The sequence below is a fragment of the Mandrillus leucophaeus genome, unplaced genomic scaffold (assembly GCF_000951045.1).
Source record: "Mandrillus leucophaeus isolate KB7577 unplaced genomic scaffold, Mleu.le_1.0 Scaffold531, whole genome shotgun sequence".
In the NCBI taxonomy this organism is placed as follows: Eukaryota; Metazoa; Chordata; class Mammalia; order Primates; family Cercopithecidae; genus Mandrillus; species Mandrillus leucophaeus.
In genome coordinates this window covers 1,593,048-1,614,454 of record NW_012105709.1, presented here as the reverse complement: position 1 = coordinate 1,614,454, position 21,407 = coordinate 1,593,048, and the positions used below count along the sequence as shown (strand labels likewise).

Below are 21,407 nucleotides of genomic sequence, written 5' to 3'. Positions count from 1 at the left end.
AAAAAAAAAAAAAAAAGGAAGATTTTAATGAAGAGAACCACATAGTCAGAATTGTCTTTTTAAAGCCATACTCTGACATTGGAGGATGCTGATATCTATGAATAAGTGGATTCTACTGAGAAAATATCTGAAAAGCAGGTGAATAATTTTAAAACCCTAGGTTATTGTTTTTCAAGGCTCCTTTTGTTAAATTTCAGAATGTTGTGAATGATGTTTCGGTTTTCTGTAGTTGCTCCCCAAACTTGTCACTTTTTTCATGATCTTTAAGAAACTACTTCTGTGCTTTAAATTTTACTGACTGCGGGAACACCTACTTGAGTTTCACTTTTCCCTTGCCGTCCACCTCTGCCGTGTCCCCCATTGCTCTCTCTTCTCCCATTCTTCACCTCACTCCCCAAAATGTCTCTGTATTAGTCCATTTTCATGCTGCTGATGAAGACATACCCAAGACTGGGTAATTTGTAAAGAAAAAGAGGTTTAATGGACTCACAGTTCCACATGACTACAGAGGCCTCACAATCATGGTGGAAGGCAAAAGGCATGTCTTACACAGTGGCAGGCAAGAGAGCATGAGAGCCAAGCAAAAGGGGAAACCCCTTATAAAACCATCAGATCTTGTGAGACTTATTCACTATCATGAGAACAGTATAAAGGAAACTGCCCCCATGATTCAGTTTTCTCCCACCAAGACCGTCCTACAACACGGGGCAATTATGGGAGCTACAATTCAGGATGAGATTTGGGTGAGGACACAGTCAAACCATATCAGTTTCCAAAATACTTTTAAGGAGAATAGGCCACCAAAAACACAAGAAAGGTAGCACAAATCTCAGAAAGAGAATGCCTCTCTGTGACAGTGGCTTGGAGTTACTCTCCCTTCTTCCCCTCTACCTCCATGAGGCCCTTGCTACCTATGCAATTTACCCTCCAACATGGGCATAAAGACTGACCTGTTGTCCCTCAGACCCCGGAATCTTAAGAAGCTGAATGATGGGATGACGAGAGATTATTTCAGGTTCCTTCTCCCAGACACAGCCATGACACAGTCAGCTCCCCTTCCCTCTTATGAGATCTTCCCCTGGCCATTCTTTCATCCTTCGGTTGTCCCAGTGCTCCATAGGCAGTGGAGCATCGGGAGCCAAACTGCCCAAGTCTGAGCACAAACTCACCACTTTCCAGTTGGATAAACTTGTGCAACTTTCTTAAGTTCTTGTGCCTCAGTCTCTGTAAAATGGAATTGATGATGATAACGACATATACCTTGAGGCATTATCTTGAGAATTAAATGAGCTTTAATCCATGTAAAGCGATTAGTACAGTTCCTGGCATGCAATAAACAGATCTCACAGAATAACTTCAATTATTTGCATGTGTTGTGTGATCCACTTCTACTCCAAGATCCTATACATGCAACCCCAGTGAATGAGATCTTTTCCAAGGTGAGAGACTTTAAATTTTTATTCGCCTAATTGAGACACATTTCCTAGAACAACAGTCCATTGGAGGCAAGAATGACTGGTGCATAGTAGGAATATAGTATTTGTTGAATGAATGAATGAACTAACAAGCATGGAAAGCAGCGTGTGTCAGTAAAAGAGCATGTTTTAGAGTCAGGAAGATCTGGAATCAAATATTGGCTACACCATTTATGAGTTCTACACTACCTTTGACAAGTGAACCCCTCTGTTCCTACATTTTGTCATGTATAAAATAAAGAAGATAACTACTGCATTAGGATTGTTGTGAGAATTAAATATGATAATAACGGGAAATGTCTAGTATAAACTCAGCATATATTAGGAACTCAGTAAATGGTAGCTATTATTATTGTTATTCCATATTTCTGCACATCCAGTTAATAATAGGGGAAGCAGCATAAACACAGAGGGATGAAAAAAAATATTTTCTTTGTTTACCTGTCAAATTGACATTTACAAAGTTAGACTAGCTTTCTTTTTGTTCTTTACCTTATGTTGTTTTCAGTACTGTAGAACTTATTAAAGTAAAGGAGAAAAAGAAGAGTAGAAAGGGGGAAATTGTAGGTGAGGAGGCTGCAGAGATGTGAGGAAGAGGTGTGAGGCTGAGGAGGTGGCCTAGAATAAAGTCATGGAAAGTCCCTTCCTTGAAAAGCCAGCAGAATAGAAGCCAGGCAGGAGAGAGGAGCGACTTGGCAGATAAATCTCTCCTCTTTTCACTCTCTTCTTCACCCTTTCTCCCGCTTAATCTTTCTACTATTAATATCGAAATTTGTTTCTCCTACTTCTCTAGATCTTAAACTCCATGGAAGATGTCTGAACCTATAGAGGAACGTCTGCTTCCTGCAGGGCAGACTTCAGCTCAAAACCCTCTAGGGTTTGGCAGACACCTCCCTCACCCTCACCCATGCAAACCCAGCTTTTCATCCTCTTTCACGTCTTGCAGTGGTAACAGTGCCCTTAGTGGACTGTGCTCTGCCTTTACATACTTTTTCTTCTCCTTGGCCATGTGAATGAACACTTTCCTTTACCCTTTCTTCTGCTTGTCAGCCCCTAGTCACACTTAAAAATTCAGTTCAAATGTCCACCATTATGTGAGGTCTTTCCTTGACATAACGAAGCTAAGCAAATTGCTCTGGCCTTTGCGCCATTGTTGACTGTCTGCAAGTCTGCATACAGCTCATCATAGTATAGTGGTTTGCTTGTTTGAGGGTATTCATTAGAGGTGCTATTCTGTGAGAACTACACATACTAATTGGGAAATCTTTGTAGAAGAAAGCAAACACTAGGTCACTTAAAAATGGGTGTTATATAGCATCCCACTTGCAAAAAGAATTCTTTAATTGGTGGCCCACAGGCTGCTGGGCTGAAAAGCAAAGAGAAAATACACACCACGCTGCAGCCTCCTGGTAATGCCATGGCCCCTTAGCACCTCCTAGGTGTCCTCATTAGGAGGATTCAGCAAGAGATAGTTACTGCCTCAAGTCATATTTAAAATCTTTAAATGCAAAAATAATAGCCCAGTAAAACGTGTCACTGTCCTAGTGTAATGGTTCCTATGACATATAGTTGCTCTTAATTGCAAAGATATGCATGTCTTTATTAAGTGTGCAGCACTGTTTTATTTGGCGTAATTATTAAAACCATATCCTAAGAGTTGTTGGGGCTAATGTTAGAAGTGAGTAAATTCCAAATTTAGTCCTTAGCCTATAAAGAGTTTTGGAAGTGCCCAGAAGATGCTGGCACTCAGTAAGTGTTGTTCTGTCTGAACCTGAGGTTTTCACCTTGGGTCACTGTTTCTAACCTGATTTTGAACATGAGGTTGTTCCGGTGTAAGAGCATCTCAGCCTGATTTGACAGCCGGCAGGAACAGGTATCCAACCTACGCCAAAAAGGCACAGTTTAAAAATACCCTGGCAGTTTCTGGAGAGAGATTCTATGCCATACTTATAGGCAGCACCAAACTAAAGCCAGCACCGGGCCCTGGGGAGAGGGAGACCCATGACAAGAGGAAGTTCTGTTTGACTTCTGGAGAAACAAAAAGTATAGTGGCTGAGACTGGCAGTTCCTCATCATTCAAAACACTACAATAGCTCTACTAGGAAAGGAGGGAGGGAGGGAGGAAGGGAGGAAGGGTGACAGAAATTGAGCTGACCAATTAGCAAAATTAATAATGATAGTTTCAAGATAAAACATTTTGTCAGATTTCCCAAGGTAAAAATTCGGGGGATTTTTTTGGAGCCCGCATCAGTTTTCTTTCCAAGCTACTTGGGATGTCATTTCTATCTCCCTTGAAGAGGAGAAACATCTCATCCAGCTAACACTGTACGGTGGCCCCAAGGGAAGATCCACGCTGATTCTCCTCATGCCCTCACTAATGCTGCGTTTTCCTGTATTCTTCAAACATTTGACTTATTTGGGAAGCCTAGAAGCTTCGCCAAAGATTACGATCAGTCAGAGTTTGGTGATTTTTCTCAGTTTTGCGCATGTTCCCTTTCTGTTGTTTTAGATCATGTTTTACTAATGCAATGGGGTTTTATTTTCAAACCTGGAAATTTCCTCTTGCTTTATTTCAGGATAAAAATTTTCTCATTTCTAATACCCTTTTGTTCTATGCAGGGTGAGAGGAAACAGGAAAAAATAAACAAAATATTCAAGTTACAATCTAGAGTGCACACTTTTTGTATCTTAGGATAGTTTTTCATATTATTGTTATATACAATATAGCTGTAAACTTACTGGACCTTCCTTATCCCATCTTCGTAGGCAAGTCCAGTCACATCGCTTGCCCTGCCTGCAGTCTAGGTGCTCATAAGTATACAGGTGCACAGTAACACAAAGATCTGTACATTGCAAAGGTATGCATGTCTTTATTAAGTGTGCAACACACAGGCACATGCACACTGCCATCTTTTTATTTAAGATCCAAAGTTGTCATTGGGGTATTAGAAAACATGAAGGCAAGAATAAGCTCATCTAGAGATTTGATGCACACCTAACTGTGCAAACACTTCCAGAGGCCTGCCTGTATCCTACAGGTGCCAATAGCGGACGGGATTACCAGGTCTTTTATGACCCAATGAGGTTGGCCACGCCTCACGTTCAAAAGCTGGTTTTACTTCTGAGGAAGAAACGATTTTTGCCTGGTGTTCATATGATATGGGAGTAGTACCCTCCTATTAAAAACTATTTTGGAGAGAAGGAGAAAGACGAGAGAAATAGCAGTTGAACATAGTCTTCAAATATTGCCTATTAATTTTTCTGTTGTACACTCTGATTATAACCCTCAATTCTACAGATCTAAAATAATCTTGAGAGGCCCCCTAATTCATCCATCTGACTTGCCTGGATTTATACCATCGTGCAGCATAATTTTTGTCCTTCTATTAATCCACAGCGAAGGTTATTCCAAAACTTCTCTGTAGTTTATAGGTCACTCATTGCCATCACAGATAGTCCAAAATTTTCCCCAGGAGCCAGTCCAAATCCTTCTTGTGTAATGTGAACTTTTTTCCTTTAATACCGTTACATTCTTCTGTCAGAACCTAAACTTCCAACTCATCCATCTTTCCAGTTTCCTGGTGAAGGGACATTTGATTCATAAATCAAATAATCTAGTAGTTAGAAGGTACAACTACAACTTATAAATAATCTATTCCAGTATACCCCAGTATGTAGACTGTATAGCTCTGGTGTTTTGCAAGATAATTTATGTAGCACAGGGACCTGACATTGAATAATATTGAATTACATACTGAAAAGTTTATTCCCTCTGAATTATCTTTCAGTCCTTCTCATTCTGTTTAGGAGAGTCTCTCTTTTATGCCAGAATATCTTTTTTCTTTTCTTTTCTTTTCTTTTTTTTTTTGAGACTGAGTCTTGCTCTGTCACCCACGCTGGAGTACGATGGCGTGATCTTGGCTCACTGCAACCTCTGCCTCCCAGATTCAAGTGATTCTCCTGCCTCAGCATCCCAACTAGCTAGGGTTACAGGCGCCTGCCACCACGACTGGCTAATTTTTGTATTTTTAGTAGAGACAGGATTTCACCATGTTGACCAGGCTGGTCTCGAACCCCTGACCTCAGGTGCTCCACCCGCCTCAGCCTCCCAAACTGCTGGGATAACAGGCGTGAGCCATTGTGTCCAGCCTTACGCCAGTATATCTTTAATGCCCCTCTAGTATTTACTAACGTCCTCATTTAACACAGATAGGGCAGGCCTCAAAATAATCTAACAAATATTTATTAAGATTAATTCATTTTATTGTATTTGGTTTTGTGGTTATCTTCTATTTATGGCAAATGATATTCCATTTATGAGAGTTTACATACAGTTTTTCTTTAAGTACATTTATTTAAGAAAAATGTGAATTGGTTGAGAACTTTAAAAAAAAAAATCAAGTAGCATGAACAGGGCCACAGGGTGGCTTTTGTAGATTTTAAGCACTTTGTGTTAGTGAGTCCCTTCTTACATTCGTGTGTATGTGTGTCAGTATATGTGTATGATGTTTGATGATGGCATTGGTATACAGATGAATATAATCTTCAACTCTGAAAGTTCATTTTTTCTTCCGATTCTAAAAGAAACTAAGACATTTTCATGGGCCCTGGCATTGTGTCTACTGTCCCTAAAGCATATGTGGGTCAGCTCTGGCATGTGTTATAGCAAAACTCCTTAGCTCTTCATGAGAAGCCTAATTTAATCCAACTACCTCATTTTACAAAGAATAATACTAAGCTTCACACACGTGTGAAAACCTGTGAGTCTGAGAGTGAGCAAGGACAAAATCAGAACTAGATCTCAGAGGCCAGCCTCCTAATCTTTCCACTTCATTACACTGCTGTCTTCCTTTGAGCCTCTTCTGCAAAAGCCCTTTTTCTTGTCCCATCTGCTTCAGGGTCTTCACATCAGAATTAATCATGGGTCCTTGAGTGAATCCAGCCCCATCTCAGGTGTGAGGACTGCACTGTGTGGAGGTGACACCCCCTTATGGATCTCTTCTGCAGACAGACCTTTGACACGGGAGGCCGGTCGGTTCACAGCATCCATGGCAGTGGAGTCAGTTCACTCCGCTGCATCACGGGGGACCCACCAAGACCCCATTAAGAAAAAGACAAATGATGCAACAAATCAGGATAGATTTAGGCTTGGTTTTTGGACACAATCTTCCAAATTATAGCTCCTCATTAAAACTAGCTAAAATGGATGATAGAGCTTGGGATAGGTTCACCACTGATATCCTAGACCAGTACTTTCTACGTTGGAGTTTATATGGAAGACCAAAGGTTTACTCCTTGGGCTGTCAATGCTTCATTTTACCTAGCCCTTCAAACAAGTCAAGCCTTGTTTTTAACTCAGCTCCTGGGGAATTGTTCTGTTGACAACGTACTGCAGAGAACAGTCCAAACAATTCTTAAGAGCCAAGAGCCACCTCTGGTGACCAGACTTTGTAACCTTCTCATTTATCCAAGATGGATCTACATCTACCTGAAAATACTGTAAGTTGTAAATGGTATTTGTGTTTGGGGAAACAGAAACAGATCATGCTTCAGTTCACTTCCAGCCGTCTGTAAGTGTCATCATACCACTAGAAAGTTCTGACTTTCAAAAAGTAACAGATCCTGGTGAGGTTGCGAAGAAAAGAGAACACTTATACACTGTTGGTGGGAGTGTAATCCAGCCCATTGTCAAAAACAGCATGACAACTCCTCAAAGAGATAAAAGTAGAACTACCATTAGACCCAGCAATCCCATCACTGGGTACATACCCAGAAGAATAGAAATCATTCTACCATAAAGGTATATGCGCACAAATGTTCATTGCAGCACCACTCACAATAGCAAAGACATGGAATCAACCTAAATGCCCATCAGTGACAGATTGGATAAAGAAAATGTGGTACTTGTATACCACAGAATACTATGCAGCCATAAAAAAGAATGAGATCACATCTTTTGCAGGAACATGGATGCAGCTGGAGACTGTTACCCTTAGTAAACTAATGCAGGAACAGAAAACCAAACACTGCATGTTCTCACTTATAAGTGGAAGCTAAATGATAAGAATTTATGAACATAAAGAAAGAAACAACAGACACTGGGGTCTACTTGAGGGGGGAGGTTGGGAGGAAGGAGAGGAGCAGAAAAGATAATGATTGGGTACTGGGCTTAAAACCTGGGTGATGAGATAGTATGTACAACGAACCCCCATGACGTGTGGTTACCTATATAACAAACCTTCACATGTACCCCCAAATCTAAAATAAAAGTTAAAAAAAAGTTCTGACTCTATGCTAGCTAATGTTATTGTTTATTATTATTGATATGATAATGTACTACAGGAAAAACATATTTAGCAAAAATCACTTTTTACAGTGAAGACCTTTTTATTTGTTTTGAGGCCCAACCAAAAACTAATTCCAATCTGTTGGGAGATAATGTAAGTGATCTGCAATTATGCACTCCTACAGGTTTATTGATTCAAACATTATTCAACTGTGATATCTTGTAAAAATATAATTCTAATGCAGAAAGAAAGAGCATGAGATCTGGAGGCATACAGAACTGGTTTTCTTTTTTTTTTGAGAGGGAGTCTGGCTCTGTCCCCCTGGCTGGAGTGCAGTGGCGCGATCTCGGCTCACTGCAAGCTCCGCCGCCAGGGTTCACGCCATTCTCCTGGCTCAGCTTCCTGAGTAGCTGGGACTACAGGTGCCCGCCACCGCGCCCGGCTAAGTTTTTGTATTTTTAGTAGAGACGGGGTTTCACCGTGGTCTCGATCTCCTGACCTTGTGATCCGCCCGCCTCGGCCTCCCAAAGTGCTGAGATTACAGGCGTGAGCCACTGCGCCCGGCCCAGAACTGGTTTTCTATCCTACCTCTAGACCTACTAGCTCTGTGATCTTAGGCAAAATAATTAACCTTTCTGAGCCTTTTTTGCCCCATCTACGGAATAGAGTTGATAATATCCATATAGGATGTTGTTTTGAAGATTAAATTATGTGAAAAAACGTTGACTGAGTACCTCTCTTGTGCCATGCTCTTTTCTAAGTGCTGCAGATACCACAGTGAGCAAAATGTAAGAGTGCTGTTCTTATGCAGTGATGATTTTTTTTTTTTTTTTTTTGATACGAAGTCTTGCTCTGTCGCCCAGGCTGGAGTGCAGTGGCCGGATCTCAGCTCACTGCAAGCTCCGCCTCCCGGGTTTTACGCCATTCTCCTGCCTCAGCCTCCCGAGTAGCTGGGACTACAGGCGCCCGCCACCTCGCCCGGCTAGTTTTTTGTATTTTTTAGTAGAGACGGGGTTTCACCGTGTTCGCCAGGATGGTCTCGATCTCCTGACCTCGTGATCCGCCCGTCTCGGCCTCCCAAAGTGCTGGGATTACAGGCTTGAGCCACCGCGCCCGGCCTGCAGTGATGATTTTAACTGGAGTTAAATATTTCCCTTCTGGTTCTTAAGTCATTGAAGCAGAGTATTGCCTGAGAATGGATTGGAACTGGATGTCACGTACCTGTAGTTCTAAAATAATTATCTCTCTTGCTACTATGGATTTTAAGTTATAACTCAACTGCTAAAGGTTACTTATTCAGCAGGACCATTCATAGTTTTTTACCATTCTTTTAGTTCACAAAACTTTAGTTAACTGTAAGGCAACGTTTATATTTGCAGCAAATATTTTACATTAATTTATGTTTGTTAATGTATACTATGTATAAATAAGCATAACTTACATTATAAATTTCTAGAGAGGGAGATCCACAGTCTTTAGTGCATGAAAATTCCAAATGATAAGCTGTTACCTTGACATAGAAAAACCTACTAAGATTTATCACTGGACAAACCTGCACATACGCAGCTAGCCACAAAAAGATCTTTTGTCTGTGGTTATGTCACTGATGGGACAAGTTGCTCCTGTTTAGTGGTGATGACGCCAATGATGAAGTGATCTAGAAAGATATTCCTTTTTCAAATTGATTTTCTTCCTGGAATGATTACAGTACATGCTGATTTTCCCAGATACATCTGATCATCAGCAACTATCAGATGTCCTATCTGGAAGATAGGCATACATTTTATCACTTTCCTTGATAAAATAATGACAACTGAATAAGCATATTCTGATTGGTTATTTATACAACCAATATTTATTTATTAAAAAATGGAGGATTTTCTACTTTATCTGGAGCAATGAATGAAGGGTAGAACTTAAGAAATGTATTAATATCAGTGATCCAAAAGTAATGTCATTGTCATTTATAACCCACACAGGCCCTCAGGGTCAGCATTATCATCAGTATAAAGGTTTGATCTGCAGGTATTTTTCTTCTGTGTAAGATTTGATAAGACATAGCCTTATTGCCAGGTGTACATTTGAATTTTACATGAATGCACCATTGTAAAACTACTGTTGCCATCTCAAACTGTTGGCGACATTCCAGGCGGATGTCATCTGAGGTAACTATAATGAAAAATCAATCAATCTTTAAAATGCATACTGTCTCTGTATTAGCACACATATACATTGGCTCGCACGACTTTCTTCAGAGCTAATTATATTGTTTTTAAAAAATAGTAATGAAGAAGATAAAAGATAAATATAAAGCTACCCAACTGTGGAATCACTCACCTGATTTTCTCAGAATGCCACACTCTAATTACTAATATATTGGCAGTCAGCACAGTTATCTAAAGGAGAATGTTCAAGGCAAAGATTGTCCACTGTCTTAATATTTCTTAAAAATCATGCCTTTCTATTTTTTTCTAAGAATATAAACAACAGGTTGCTCCAAAGATATTCATTTAGATATCCCCAACATGCCTTTTGCCTGCCAAGGCCCACTTGCCACCTGGTTCCATTTTACTAAAATACTTATTAGACTTTGAAAATCATAATATTCAATTTCCTGCCTTTGCCTTGAATACACAAATAATACAGGAAGAGCAAGGCAACAATTCTTTCACGGCTGTTTAGGAAGTACTAAATAGAATTTAAAACTGCTGATGGGTCAGTTTTCAGTTCTGCCATCTTTATACTCTTGAGAAGGTCTCCAATATTGGAAGGGAAATATATATCCTGACCCAGTTTTATCTTAGAAACTCTTTGTTCCTCATATTTGTCCACTAAATTTCAAAACCGAGGGCATCTGAACATTTGAAAGGTTTAAGAATTTTAGTTTCCTCTCTTCTTACCTATAGATGGGATAAATTTCATCTCCATCCTGTTCCAATAAACTTAGTGTCTAGAGTAACCACTGGATCAGAAAAACAAAAAGATGTTCTATTCAGCTTCTTGGAATTCTGCCTTCAGACATCATATCTAAATTCATGCACTGCTGGTCCAAACTGGCACACCCTTTCTGGAAGCTAATTTGGCGTTGTTTGCTAACCTGCTGCTCGCGCACACATAATTTGGCATTATTTATCAACAGCCTTAAAATCTGTATAGCCTTTGACAACAAAAACATAATTTAACATTCAGACAAAGAGTTCTATGAAAGATGTTCATCGTGATGTTTTTAATAAATGAAAGGTTGAAAATCTTTTACATCTTGATATCCAGGAACAAGAATTGGTTAAATAAATCTTGGTATAGCCATATAATGGAGTTCTCCAAAGCTATGGTCAAGACCGATTTTCTAGAAGAATTTCTAAAATGCCGTATCAGAAATTCTCATGCTGCAATATTATGATAAAAATCCAAAACAAAATTGCACACACAGTATGATATTAACTATGTATAAGTAATATGAACAGGGAAAGAAAAAATGGGACATACACCAAAATGTTAACAGTGGTTATTGTTACTCCTTTCTTTTGTTCCAGTTTTTTCTTCGACGTTTTTCTATGCTATCAAAATTCTCTGTAATGAGCAAAAAATAAAATAAAATTTCAAAAATTAAGATACAGAAGAAAAATATTAATGGAGCAATCAAGGCACTATGTGGTTTTATGTCCATTCTACTTCTTTGGCGAGCCGTAGACTTCTTTCTGCCTGACACTTTCCTAGGAATTTATAGTGTGCATTCTCCTACCGGAGAAAAAACAACTACAGAGAGACAATGATAAGAATCTGTGTCACCTAGTCTCTGTTATTTTCCAGCACACCACGGTTCTGCCCTTTATATTAATCGAGATGAGGACATCGCACCATCAGTATCCCAGCAGGAGCAGCGGACTCACCGCCATATGTACCTTCTCTGTTGGCTATATATTATGGTAAGGACCATGCCTGCTGGGCTTTCTTATTGTATTAGGTTCTGCACTGCTAAATTTGGGCACATATTTCATTATGGATATAATCACTAACAGATTCACACTGTGTGCTTCATTTGGTCCAAGACCTGTGCTTTGTCTCGTTTCCCCAGATGCTTATATTTTTAGAAAGTATATGCCAAACCTCACACAACAGGAATTTGTTGAACAATCCCATGTAAGCAGTGGTTCTTCCAAGGCTACATTTTTCAACTCTTTTTCAAACTAAATGTTTTTCTTGGACACCGGTTTTATTGCTTAAGGGCTTTTTTGCTTTGGGATTTTGTTGTTGCTTTTGTTGGGGGGAAGGGGAGTTGCAGCAAACACAGATGAGAACAGAAGTGACCTCTTAGAGCAATGACTTTAAACTTACTAGGAAACAAGTGAAAATTATACATTTTCCCCGGTCCATTTAAAACGTACTCCAGAATTAGCTGTTACATGGAGAATGCATTAAACTGTTCTGTTTTTAAATATTGGGGTAAATAAAACACAAGAAATCTTCATTTGATCTATTGTGCACAGTTCAGATCGAAGTGCGAGGTGCCAAATTTATCTGATAAAAGAATTTTTGCCTGGCGAGTCTACCTCACATTAATTTCAGTTCTTATCAGGTTTTTAACACTTCAAAAATTATTTATCTTAACATAGAGAATTTCTTATTTCTCTTTATAATTCCAAGTCCTCTTTGACATATTAACACGCACAGAGGAGTTCCCTCCTGCCAGCATTTCTGCCTCTTGGGACTCTTCTGTCCTGAGTTCTGGGTCACCATCCCCTCCTTTAAGCCTGAAAGACCGGATAATGTTCTCCCAAACACCCCTCAACTGTACTTAATCCCCCCAAATCCTAGAGCTCTTTGGGAGGCCCTATCTCCATGGGGCATCTTGCTCCAGCTGGAGTTGAAATATAAAATAAAGGATGCTACAGTACATGACACACTTTGCATAATCACATGATGCCCCAAATCTGAGCAGAAAGATTTGCTTCAGGAAGTCACACCCTCTGGCTGGATATAAGAAGACATCCAGAGGATGTCCATATGGACAAGCATAAGCCACCGCGTCCAGCTGGGAGGAGCTTTACGACCATGTGGTCCTCCCAGCTGGGCGTGGTGGCTCACCCTTGTAATCCCAGCACTTTGGGAGGCCCAGGCAGACAGATCACTTGAGACCAGGAGTTCAAGACCAGTCTTGCCAACATGGTGAAACCCCATCTCTACTAAAAATATAAAAAATTAGCCAGGTGTGGTGGTGGGCATCTGTAATCCCACCTACTCGGGAGGCTGAGGCGTAAGAATCTCTTGAACCCGGGAGGCAGAAGTTGCAGCAAGCCGAGATTGTGCAACTGCACTCCACCCTGGGCAACAAAACAAGACTGTGTCTCAAAAATAAATAAATAAATAGATAAATAAATAAGCTCCTCTCATTGGCCCCTCCTTCAACTAGTAAAGACCACTTGCAAGGACTAGGGAAGTGTTTGTTTTCCTAATTACTTTCTAAGCTTTTTCCCTCATCCTAAACCTTAAGTTTCTCTGATAGAAAATGTCCAAATGATCAGAACTCATACCTGCAATATGACTAAAGTTATGTCTTAAAAATGGATTTATGTGCTTTATACATATGAACTTACATTCAAAGGAGTGTTATCTTTCAGAAGAGTCAAGTAGGGAGGCTGCACAATTATTCCAGGGATGCCACGATGTTTAAAACATACCTGGAACTGCCTATAGCCATAGTTTAAAAATCAGTCTCACTTCCCACCCCTACCCCAAATACGGTCTCATTACTTTGCACTCCTATTTGCTTACCTGTGGAAAAGGCAAGTTCTTTACTCTGGGAACTCTGGGTATATTTCTGCAAGTTCATTTATATGCTATTAAATTATCTGCATCTTGTAGAGCCCCTGAGATTTCAGGAACTATGTACTTTCTGATGGCCTGTCTTCCGTTGTGGGTAGAATCAGTCGACGTTCCAAAGAGACACATGGGAAATGCCACATAGTCCTCATTATAGACCCCCAAGATCCCTCATGAAAATGAAGCATTACTCATGCTCTGTGTGCCAAGTGAGGCTTGCCAGCTCTGCGTACTCCCTAAGCAAACCAGTACTTGTTTGGACATGTATTTACATTAACCAGTGAATTCTCTCAGATTTGTTCTGAGAAAGCATTCAAAGTAGACTTTTTCCTTTGGTGTTCTGCCCTGGGCATTCATAACTATGCCAAAAGCTAAACAATGACCCTCACGTCATGTCACATTATGTAAATCCAAGATTTTAATTGTTATCAAAAGGGTACTGGCTTTTGCTTCCTTTCAGACTATGTTAGGGCCAACATACCAGTGACACAACAGCCAAAGGTTTGGGATATGAAATCTTTTGATAGCATACCAGGGTTGTAACTGGACATTCCAGAGCCCCATGCCAAGATGAAAGAAAGCATTCCTCTCATCACATGCTAATTATAAAAGAAATAGATGGTCTGTGCAATACTGAGTAAGGTTGAGCTAAATCTATACCTCAGGGGCTGCTGGCCAGGCTGGCTGGCTGTTTTGCTGGGACTCTAACTTACTGTCCAGTTAGACTCAGCTGGCCCTCCTCATCTGAATCTATTCTCTTCCCAGGTTTGGATAGTGAGAGTAGAGAAAGTGAGGGACCTGGACTTTCCCCATTGACTGGTTCCCATTGAGCTCCTATTCTTGGTGGCTCTGTTTCCTAGCCCCGTTGCAGTCCTCCCCAGGCTTAGCATCTAAAGGCCATCCCATCTCCTTCCATGACGACTTCTGCCTCTTTGCCACGTTTCTCTTTCCCCCAGCCCAAACATCACCTGTCCATTTGTGGGGAGCTCCTAACTCCTTTCCTGGACACTCCCCTGATCATCATCCCCCCCAACACGCATTTCTCTGCACCTGTTTGTGAGATTTTCCCCAATCATTGAGAGGACCCTTATTTATAGCATTCTGGATACATACGGAGGTCTCCTTGGTGTCTGATGTAAGAGTTTAAGTATCAGGAATCATAATGGGTACCATTCCTTTGAGCCAGACACTGTGCCAAGTTCAGTTCAAATATTATTTAGTTGCCCAAACAGTCCTTAAAGATAGGCATGATATCTTGCCCATTTTTACAGGGAAGCATGCTGAAGTTTAGCGAGAGTACATGACTTGCCCAGGATGAGCCACTGGACTGTTGCCAGAACTACGGTACAAGCCCCAGTGTGTGGCTCCAGATTGTAGTCTGTTAACTGGACCCTCCACAGCCCTTGCTGTGTGAAGAGTAACTCCATGAATGAACATACTGAGTTTTTTATTTTGTTGAGAAGAAATACATAAGAACCAGCCAAGCCTGGTAGCTGAGGCCACTTTCTGGGTTGGAAACATTTCTAGACTTTAGCTTTCTCAGAAGTAAAACAGGGAGGAGTACAGAATGTACCTCGTAGTTGGAAAGACACTGTTACTGCATATAAAGCCCATAGAACAATGCCTGACTCACAGTAAAAAAAAAATACCTATATTTGCTATTTATCAGTTCTGAAATGCTCCTCAACAAATAGTAGTATAAACAGTAATGTTTTCTTTTCAAGGCTTGAGAATTTTAGTTACCATAAATGTTTTCTTTTTACTCATTCTGGATCATTTGCACAAAATCAAAAACAATTTTAGTAGTCATAAACAACTCTAAAGGATATGAAAATATTTATTTTTTAATTATAACATAATGATTAGGAAATCTTACAGGGGTACTGGGTAACAACAGGGAGCTGTAAAATCATGGACTCCTGACTCTTGTTGCCTTCTGGTTGACATTTATAAAAGAGAAGACATCTTTGCTCCACCTGGTGCAGTCGTCTGGGGCTGAATCTTTTCCCAGGCTGCCTCCACCCTCACTTCCAAGCACCTGGAATCCTTGTCTCTCTGCAGTTCTGCTGCTTCTCATTGCTCTGCCTTTCAATCTGCAAGATACAGAAAGAGGAAACCAACTCAGACCCTAGGAAATGTACATCCTCAAGACTTTAAGAGTAGTCTCTGTCCTGAGGAGTCTTCTTCCAGCCCCTGGCTATTCTCCCCTCCTTCAAGGGTTTCTCATTCAATCGGAGCCCATGTGAGATGTCAGAAGCCATGTATAACACATGTTGATCTCTCAACCCAGGACACATCAAGAACAAGTAGGCGTTAGTGAAGGGGACGAAATGGATCCTGGGTGTTTCCACTTAAGTATATATATTCCTTGTCAACTGCTGTGAGTGTATTTAAGGCAAAATAGAGATGTCTGTTGTCTCTGGGCCCTAGTGGTTTTAAACAAATTCCATATTCCAAATCTCATTTCCCAAATGTGTTCATCGAATAACTTTCCAACTCAGAAAATAAAGCAAAGTAAAATCAGAATTGTTAATGGAAAAAGCAAACTCTGTAAAATATTTAAAGAGGTTTATTCTGAGCAAACATGAGTGAGCATAGCCCAGAGAACAGTATCAAGAGGTCCTGAGAAAGTGTGCCCAAGACTGTTGGGTTACAGTTTGATTTTATACATTTTAGAGGGAGAGAAGTTACAAGCAAAGATGTGAATCTATACATGTAAGGTATGCATTGGTTTGACCTTAAAAGGCAGGATGTCTCAAAGAAGTAGTGGGTGGTTACAAGTCATAGGTGGATTCAAAGATTTTTCTGATTGGGAGTTGTTTGAAAGAGTTAAGCTTTGTCTAAAGACTTTAAGTCAGTAGAAATAAATGCTTGAGTTAAGATAAAGGAGATTGTGGAGACCAAGTTTCTTGTTATGTAGATGAAGCCTCATAGGTGGCAGCCTTCAGAGAGAATGGATGGTAAATGTCTCTTTTCAGACCCTAAAAGGCATCAGGCTCTTGGTTAATCTATCCTGGATCCAGGAATGTCCTGGCTGTATTAATGGAGACTCTCTACAAATGCAAAGATCCCCCACAAAAGATGGCTCTGCAGAGCCATTTCAAAATATGTCAAAGAAATATATTTTGGGCTAAGATATGTTTTATTTCCTTCAGGACCTACCATCTGTTATGTGATGCTACATCAAAATCAGGTTGAAATTTGGAATCTTATTGCCATGAAGTGTCTGTTTTGTTAGTCTTATGATCTCTACTTTAAAGTTAAACCTGGTCGGTTATGCCTAAACTCCAAAAAGGAGAGGGTACAATTAGGCATGTCAACCTGCCTTCCCCTAATGGCTGCAAATTCCATTCTTCAGGTTTCTCTAGGGTCCCCTTGGCCCAGAGGGGGTCCATTCAGTTGGTTGAGAGGCTTAGGATTTTATTTTTGGTTTACAGAATGAAGTGTGTTCATTCTTTTACGATCATTTCTAAATTATTTCATGTCAGAATTCTATCTTCCACAAAATTTGATTGTCTCTCAACTGGGCAATTTTGGATGATTTTTTGGCTTCTTGTTGAAATGTTTTTGTATCTCAAGTTTCTCCTGGAAACATACATTACTTTTTATTTACATACAGTATTTGTAAGCCAGAGAAAAAGTTCTCAAAAATAAAAATAAGAGTGTACTCAAATTTTAAAGTCTTAGAATATTTAGCTATGAATGAGTAAAATTTTTAGGAAAAAATTTGTACCCTCTTTACTAAGAAAATGAAATTTTAGACCACATTCAATTCCTTCCATTTAATCAGATGTTTCTTCACCGGTTAAACAAATCTGGCCGACTTGTGTTATTTGACCAGCAGATGACATTTTTCTCAGTTCAACTTGACTCTTTCACTCCACCATAGCTGTTGACTTTTATATCTGTAATGGTTTGTGTACATTTTTCTGATTTTCTGGCATTAGAGAACCGAGTCCAAGACGAATGAAGTTGATAATGTTACTGGTGGCATATACGTATGGGTCTGCAGCAACCTCATTACTTGCCTCCTCAGAAGAAAGAATTTGACCAAGGGGCATAAGGCAGGGTGAGACTGAGGCAAGTTTTAGAACAGGAGTGAAAGTTTATTTAAAAGCTTTAGAGCATGAATGAAAGGAAGTAAAGAACCCTTGGAAGAGGGTCAAGTGGGCAACTTGGGAGATCAAGTGTGCAGTTTGACCTTCTGACTTGGTGTTTTATGTGTTGGCATGCTTTCGGGGTCTTGTGTTCCTTTCTCCCTGATTCTTTCCTTGGAGTAGGCTGCCCACGTGCACAGTGGCCTACCAGCACTTGGCAGGGGCCGCATGCTCAATGTGTTTATTGGAGTTGCGTGCATGCTCACTTGCGGCATTCTTCCCTTACCAGTTGAATGCTCCTAGAAGATCGTATACCAATTAAACTCCACCATTTTGCCTCTCAGTGTGCATGCTTGAGCACACTCACCCACCTCCTGAGATCTTATGAGGAAGATGTTGATCATGAACTTTAGATGTCTTTCTCCAGTGGGAGACTGCCTTTCCCTGGTGCCAACTGCAACCAATTATTATTTGAAAGAGGCAGTTTTAACAACAACTGACTGACCATCACCTGATGGTTGCCTGACATTCTTGTTTGTAGGGAGGTAGCGGGGGAATGCTCTCCTGCCCTTTCATGTCTGACTAACTACCTACTGTAACAATAAGTATCTCACATTCTGAAGAGAGCTACCTTTCTTGGGGCTTATAAGAGACAGACAAAGGACTCTTCTCACTTACTATCACCAAGTCCATCCATGCTCCATCATGCCTGTCTTCCCCACCCTCTTCCCAAGTTGGGGAAGAGGGACAGGGTCTTTGCAGTCTTGAGTGTTGGATCTAGAGGAGCCATTGGGGGAAGGAAAGGCCTCTCCATACTGACCAAAGCCAAGTGTGAATCTCTAAGGGAATCCCTGGTAAATAATAGCGATGAGGCAGGAATTTAGGAAGCTGACTTGTTAGCCTTCCTTATGTCTCCTATTTAAGCAAGGAAAAGAGTCTTGGAAAGATATGGCAGGGCAGAGGGAGGGGAAGCTGTAAAGCGGCCTGTGGTCCCATCATTGTAAGTGTCACAGTTTCTTGTAGATCTGGTTTGACATAGAGGAAGGTTGCTGGAGTTGAGCTGTCTTGACGGTAGCCCACCCAAGAAAGAATGGCTCCTGGGCAAGGGTTTTCCAGCAGCAGGAAACCATGGGGTGTGCTACCCTGGACAGGAACCAGGGGGTGTTAAAGAGGTCTAGCTGGAGCCAGCCAGATCCCCCACATAAGGAAGCTCTTCATTGCAGAAACACTTCAGAGACCCCTGCAAACCTCACACATATGCACCGATGCAGAGGTGAGCACCCGGACTTCAACCTCACAGCACTGATCAGTGGGAAGCAGGGATTTGCCAACCACAGGGAAAGCCCCTCGCACAAGCGCAGGCAGTGAAGTCAGAAGATATTCATCCTTGTTCCCTTTCCCCCACCAGAAAGGAAAGAGGCATCTCAGAACCAGGCCATGTCCCTCTCTTCTACTTCAGGGTCTTGGAGTACATGGAATAAAGAAGTAAACCCCCTCCCATTCAGGGTTCCAGGAATAAGCCTGGTGTGTTCAAGGAAAGCAGAAGGCCACTGTGTGTGGAAACAGAGTGAGGGGGAGAGTGCACAGAGCTCCTAGGGTGAGGGAAGGAGAGCGTTATAGGCCACTGAAAAGACTGCTCTTAATTCAAATTGGGAGTCAGCGGAAGGTTTGGACAGAGACTTGACATGAACTGAGACATTTCTAAGGAATCACTTTGGCAAATGTGTTAAAAGTGGATTGAAGGCAAGGGTGGAACAAGGAGAAGAGAAGGGAAGGCTATAGAAGAAATCCTGCTAAGAGATGAAGTGGCGTGGACCCTGGTGGTAGAAATGGCGTTAATAGGATTCTGGATATATTTTGAAGGTAGAGTCAACAGGATTTCCTGGCCAAGTTTAAATTAAACTCTGGACTCGGCCCCTTTAATAACGTTTAACCTTGGTATGGAAGGCAAAATAATGCCCACCACAAACCCCCAAAGATATCCACATCCTAAAATCCCCAGAACTTTTGGATATGTTCCCTGACATGGCACATGTTAAAAGGGACTTTGCAGGTGTGATTAAGGTAAGGACCTTGTGATGGGCAGGTTAGCCTGCTTTGTCCAGGTGGACCCAGTCTAATCCTGTGAACCCTTAAGAGTAGAGAGCCATTCACAACTGTGGTCAGAGAGACATGACTGCGGAAGGACAGTTAGAAAGATGCAGTGGAAAAAGGACTCGAACTGCCATTGCTGGCTTTGAAGACAGAGGAAGGGGCTGTGAGCACGGAACAAGGACCCCCTCTAGAAGCGGAAAAAGGCAAGGAAAGGGATTCTCCCCGTAGAGCTTCCAGAAAGGAACTCAGCCCTGCTGACACCTTAATTTTAGCTCAATAAGACCTATGTTATACTTCTAACCTGTAGAATTCTCCGATGAATGTGTGTTGTTTTAAGCCACAAGTCTGTGGCAATGTATCATAGTAGCAGGAAAAAAACAAATACTTGAACAAATCACTTAGTCTCTATGGGCCTCAATTTCCTTATCTGAAAAAAAAAAAAGCATGATGATAGTGATCAGGCAGGATTGCTGTGAGAATCAGAAAAATGGGTATACAATGTTCAGCACCTAACTTGCACTCAGTTCCAGTGGCCATTATTATTCTGTTTACACGCTAGGAATACTCCATCCTCAGAGAGCCTCAGCTTAGCTCTTTCTGCAACTTTCTTCCCTCATGAACCTTACCCTGGAAGGCAGAAGTCCAGATCTTTGAAGTTAGATGCTCCTTGTTTAGTTCCCCTCTTCCTGGGGTCTTTGAGCAAATTACTTATCCTCTCTTAGCCTCATTGCTACCACCTTTAAAATGGGAAAGAACGCCTGCCTCAGAGAGTTGTGAGGATTAAAGAGTCCATAGGGATGCTCAGGAAATGAGAACATCTTTCCTTCCTCCTAGGCAACAAAATTCCTGAATGCCTGCAGAGACCCTAGGAGAAAGGCTCATTTTCTTTTTCTCTCTCTCTCTTCCCCCACCCTTACTTTACTTTCTTTTTATCCTCTGTTCTTCATACAAGTTTTGGTCCTACTTTACAGGATGTGTGGCTCTTCATAACCTATTAAGAATGTTAAATAGTTTTCTGAAATTTTCTTATGGTTCATATATTAAGTTATTTCCGGAGCTCTGCTTTTCCCATGAGATTTGAGAATGTCATTACTTTCCCATTATTCCAATCTGCGTATTTGTACAAGCACGTTGCTGAGAATGCACTATTTTCTCATCTTGTAAGGAACAGTCTATCTGGGCAGTTGAAAGTCTGACAACAGAGAGTGTGTCTTGCCCTTGGCCCCTGAGAATGTCCACTTGGGTGTTGGTCAAATCGACTTCTTAGACCTGCATCTGTATAGAAAAGGCTTATGTATATAATCTGTCTCAATCCCCAGTATTTATTATTCTGAGTTTTTTGTTCTTCTACCCCAACAGCTGGCTCTTAGACATTCTGGGAGTACATGAACAACTAGAATTCCCCATGTGCTATTAACCTTGCCCCACCCTGAAGTCATGTTTTATGTGGTTATGATCGTTCCCACACTCCCTAGCTTCCCTACAGCCATGCCCACACCGCTGCTTCTTTTCCCCATAGTCTGCTCAGATCACCAGTGTGATGCTGCTTGTGCCCTTGATGCTACTTGGCAATTTTCCTGTGGATTTCTCCAGCCATCTGTATTCACTCCCTCTGCCTCCACCTCACTCTCCCA

General features: G+C 41.1%; 1 protein-coding gene across 3 annotated transcripts in view; it reads left to right on the top strand.

The window, feature by feature from the left end:
• The window catches only part of AIG1 (androgen-induced 1), a 292,472-nt gene that overhangs the window by 223,138 nt on the left and 47,927 nt on the right, over window positions 1-21,407 (top strand). For all 3 annotated transcript variants that reach the window (XM_011997167.1, XM_011997166.1, XM_011997168.1), the window contains exon 4: window positions 11,573-11,688. In XM_011997167.1, coding sequence (XP_011852557.1) covers window positions 11,573-11,688 — 116 coding nt within the window. The remainder of the gene's footprint in view (window positions 1-11,572; window positions 11,689-21,407) is intronic.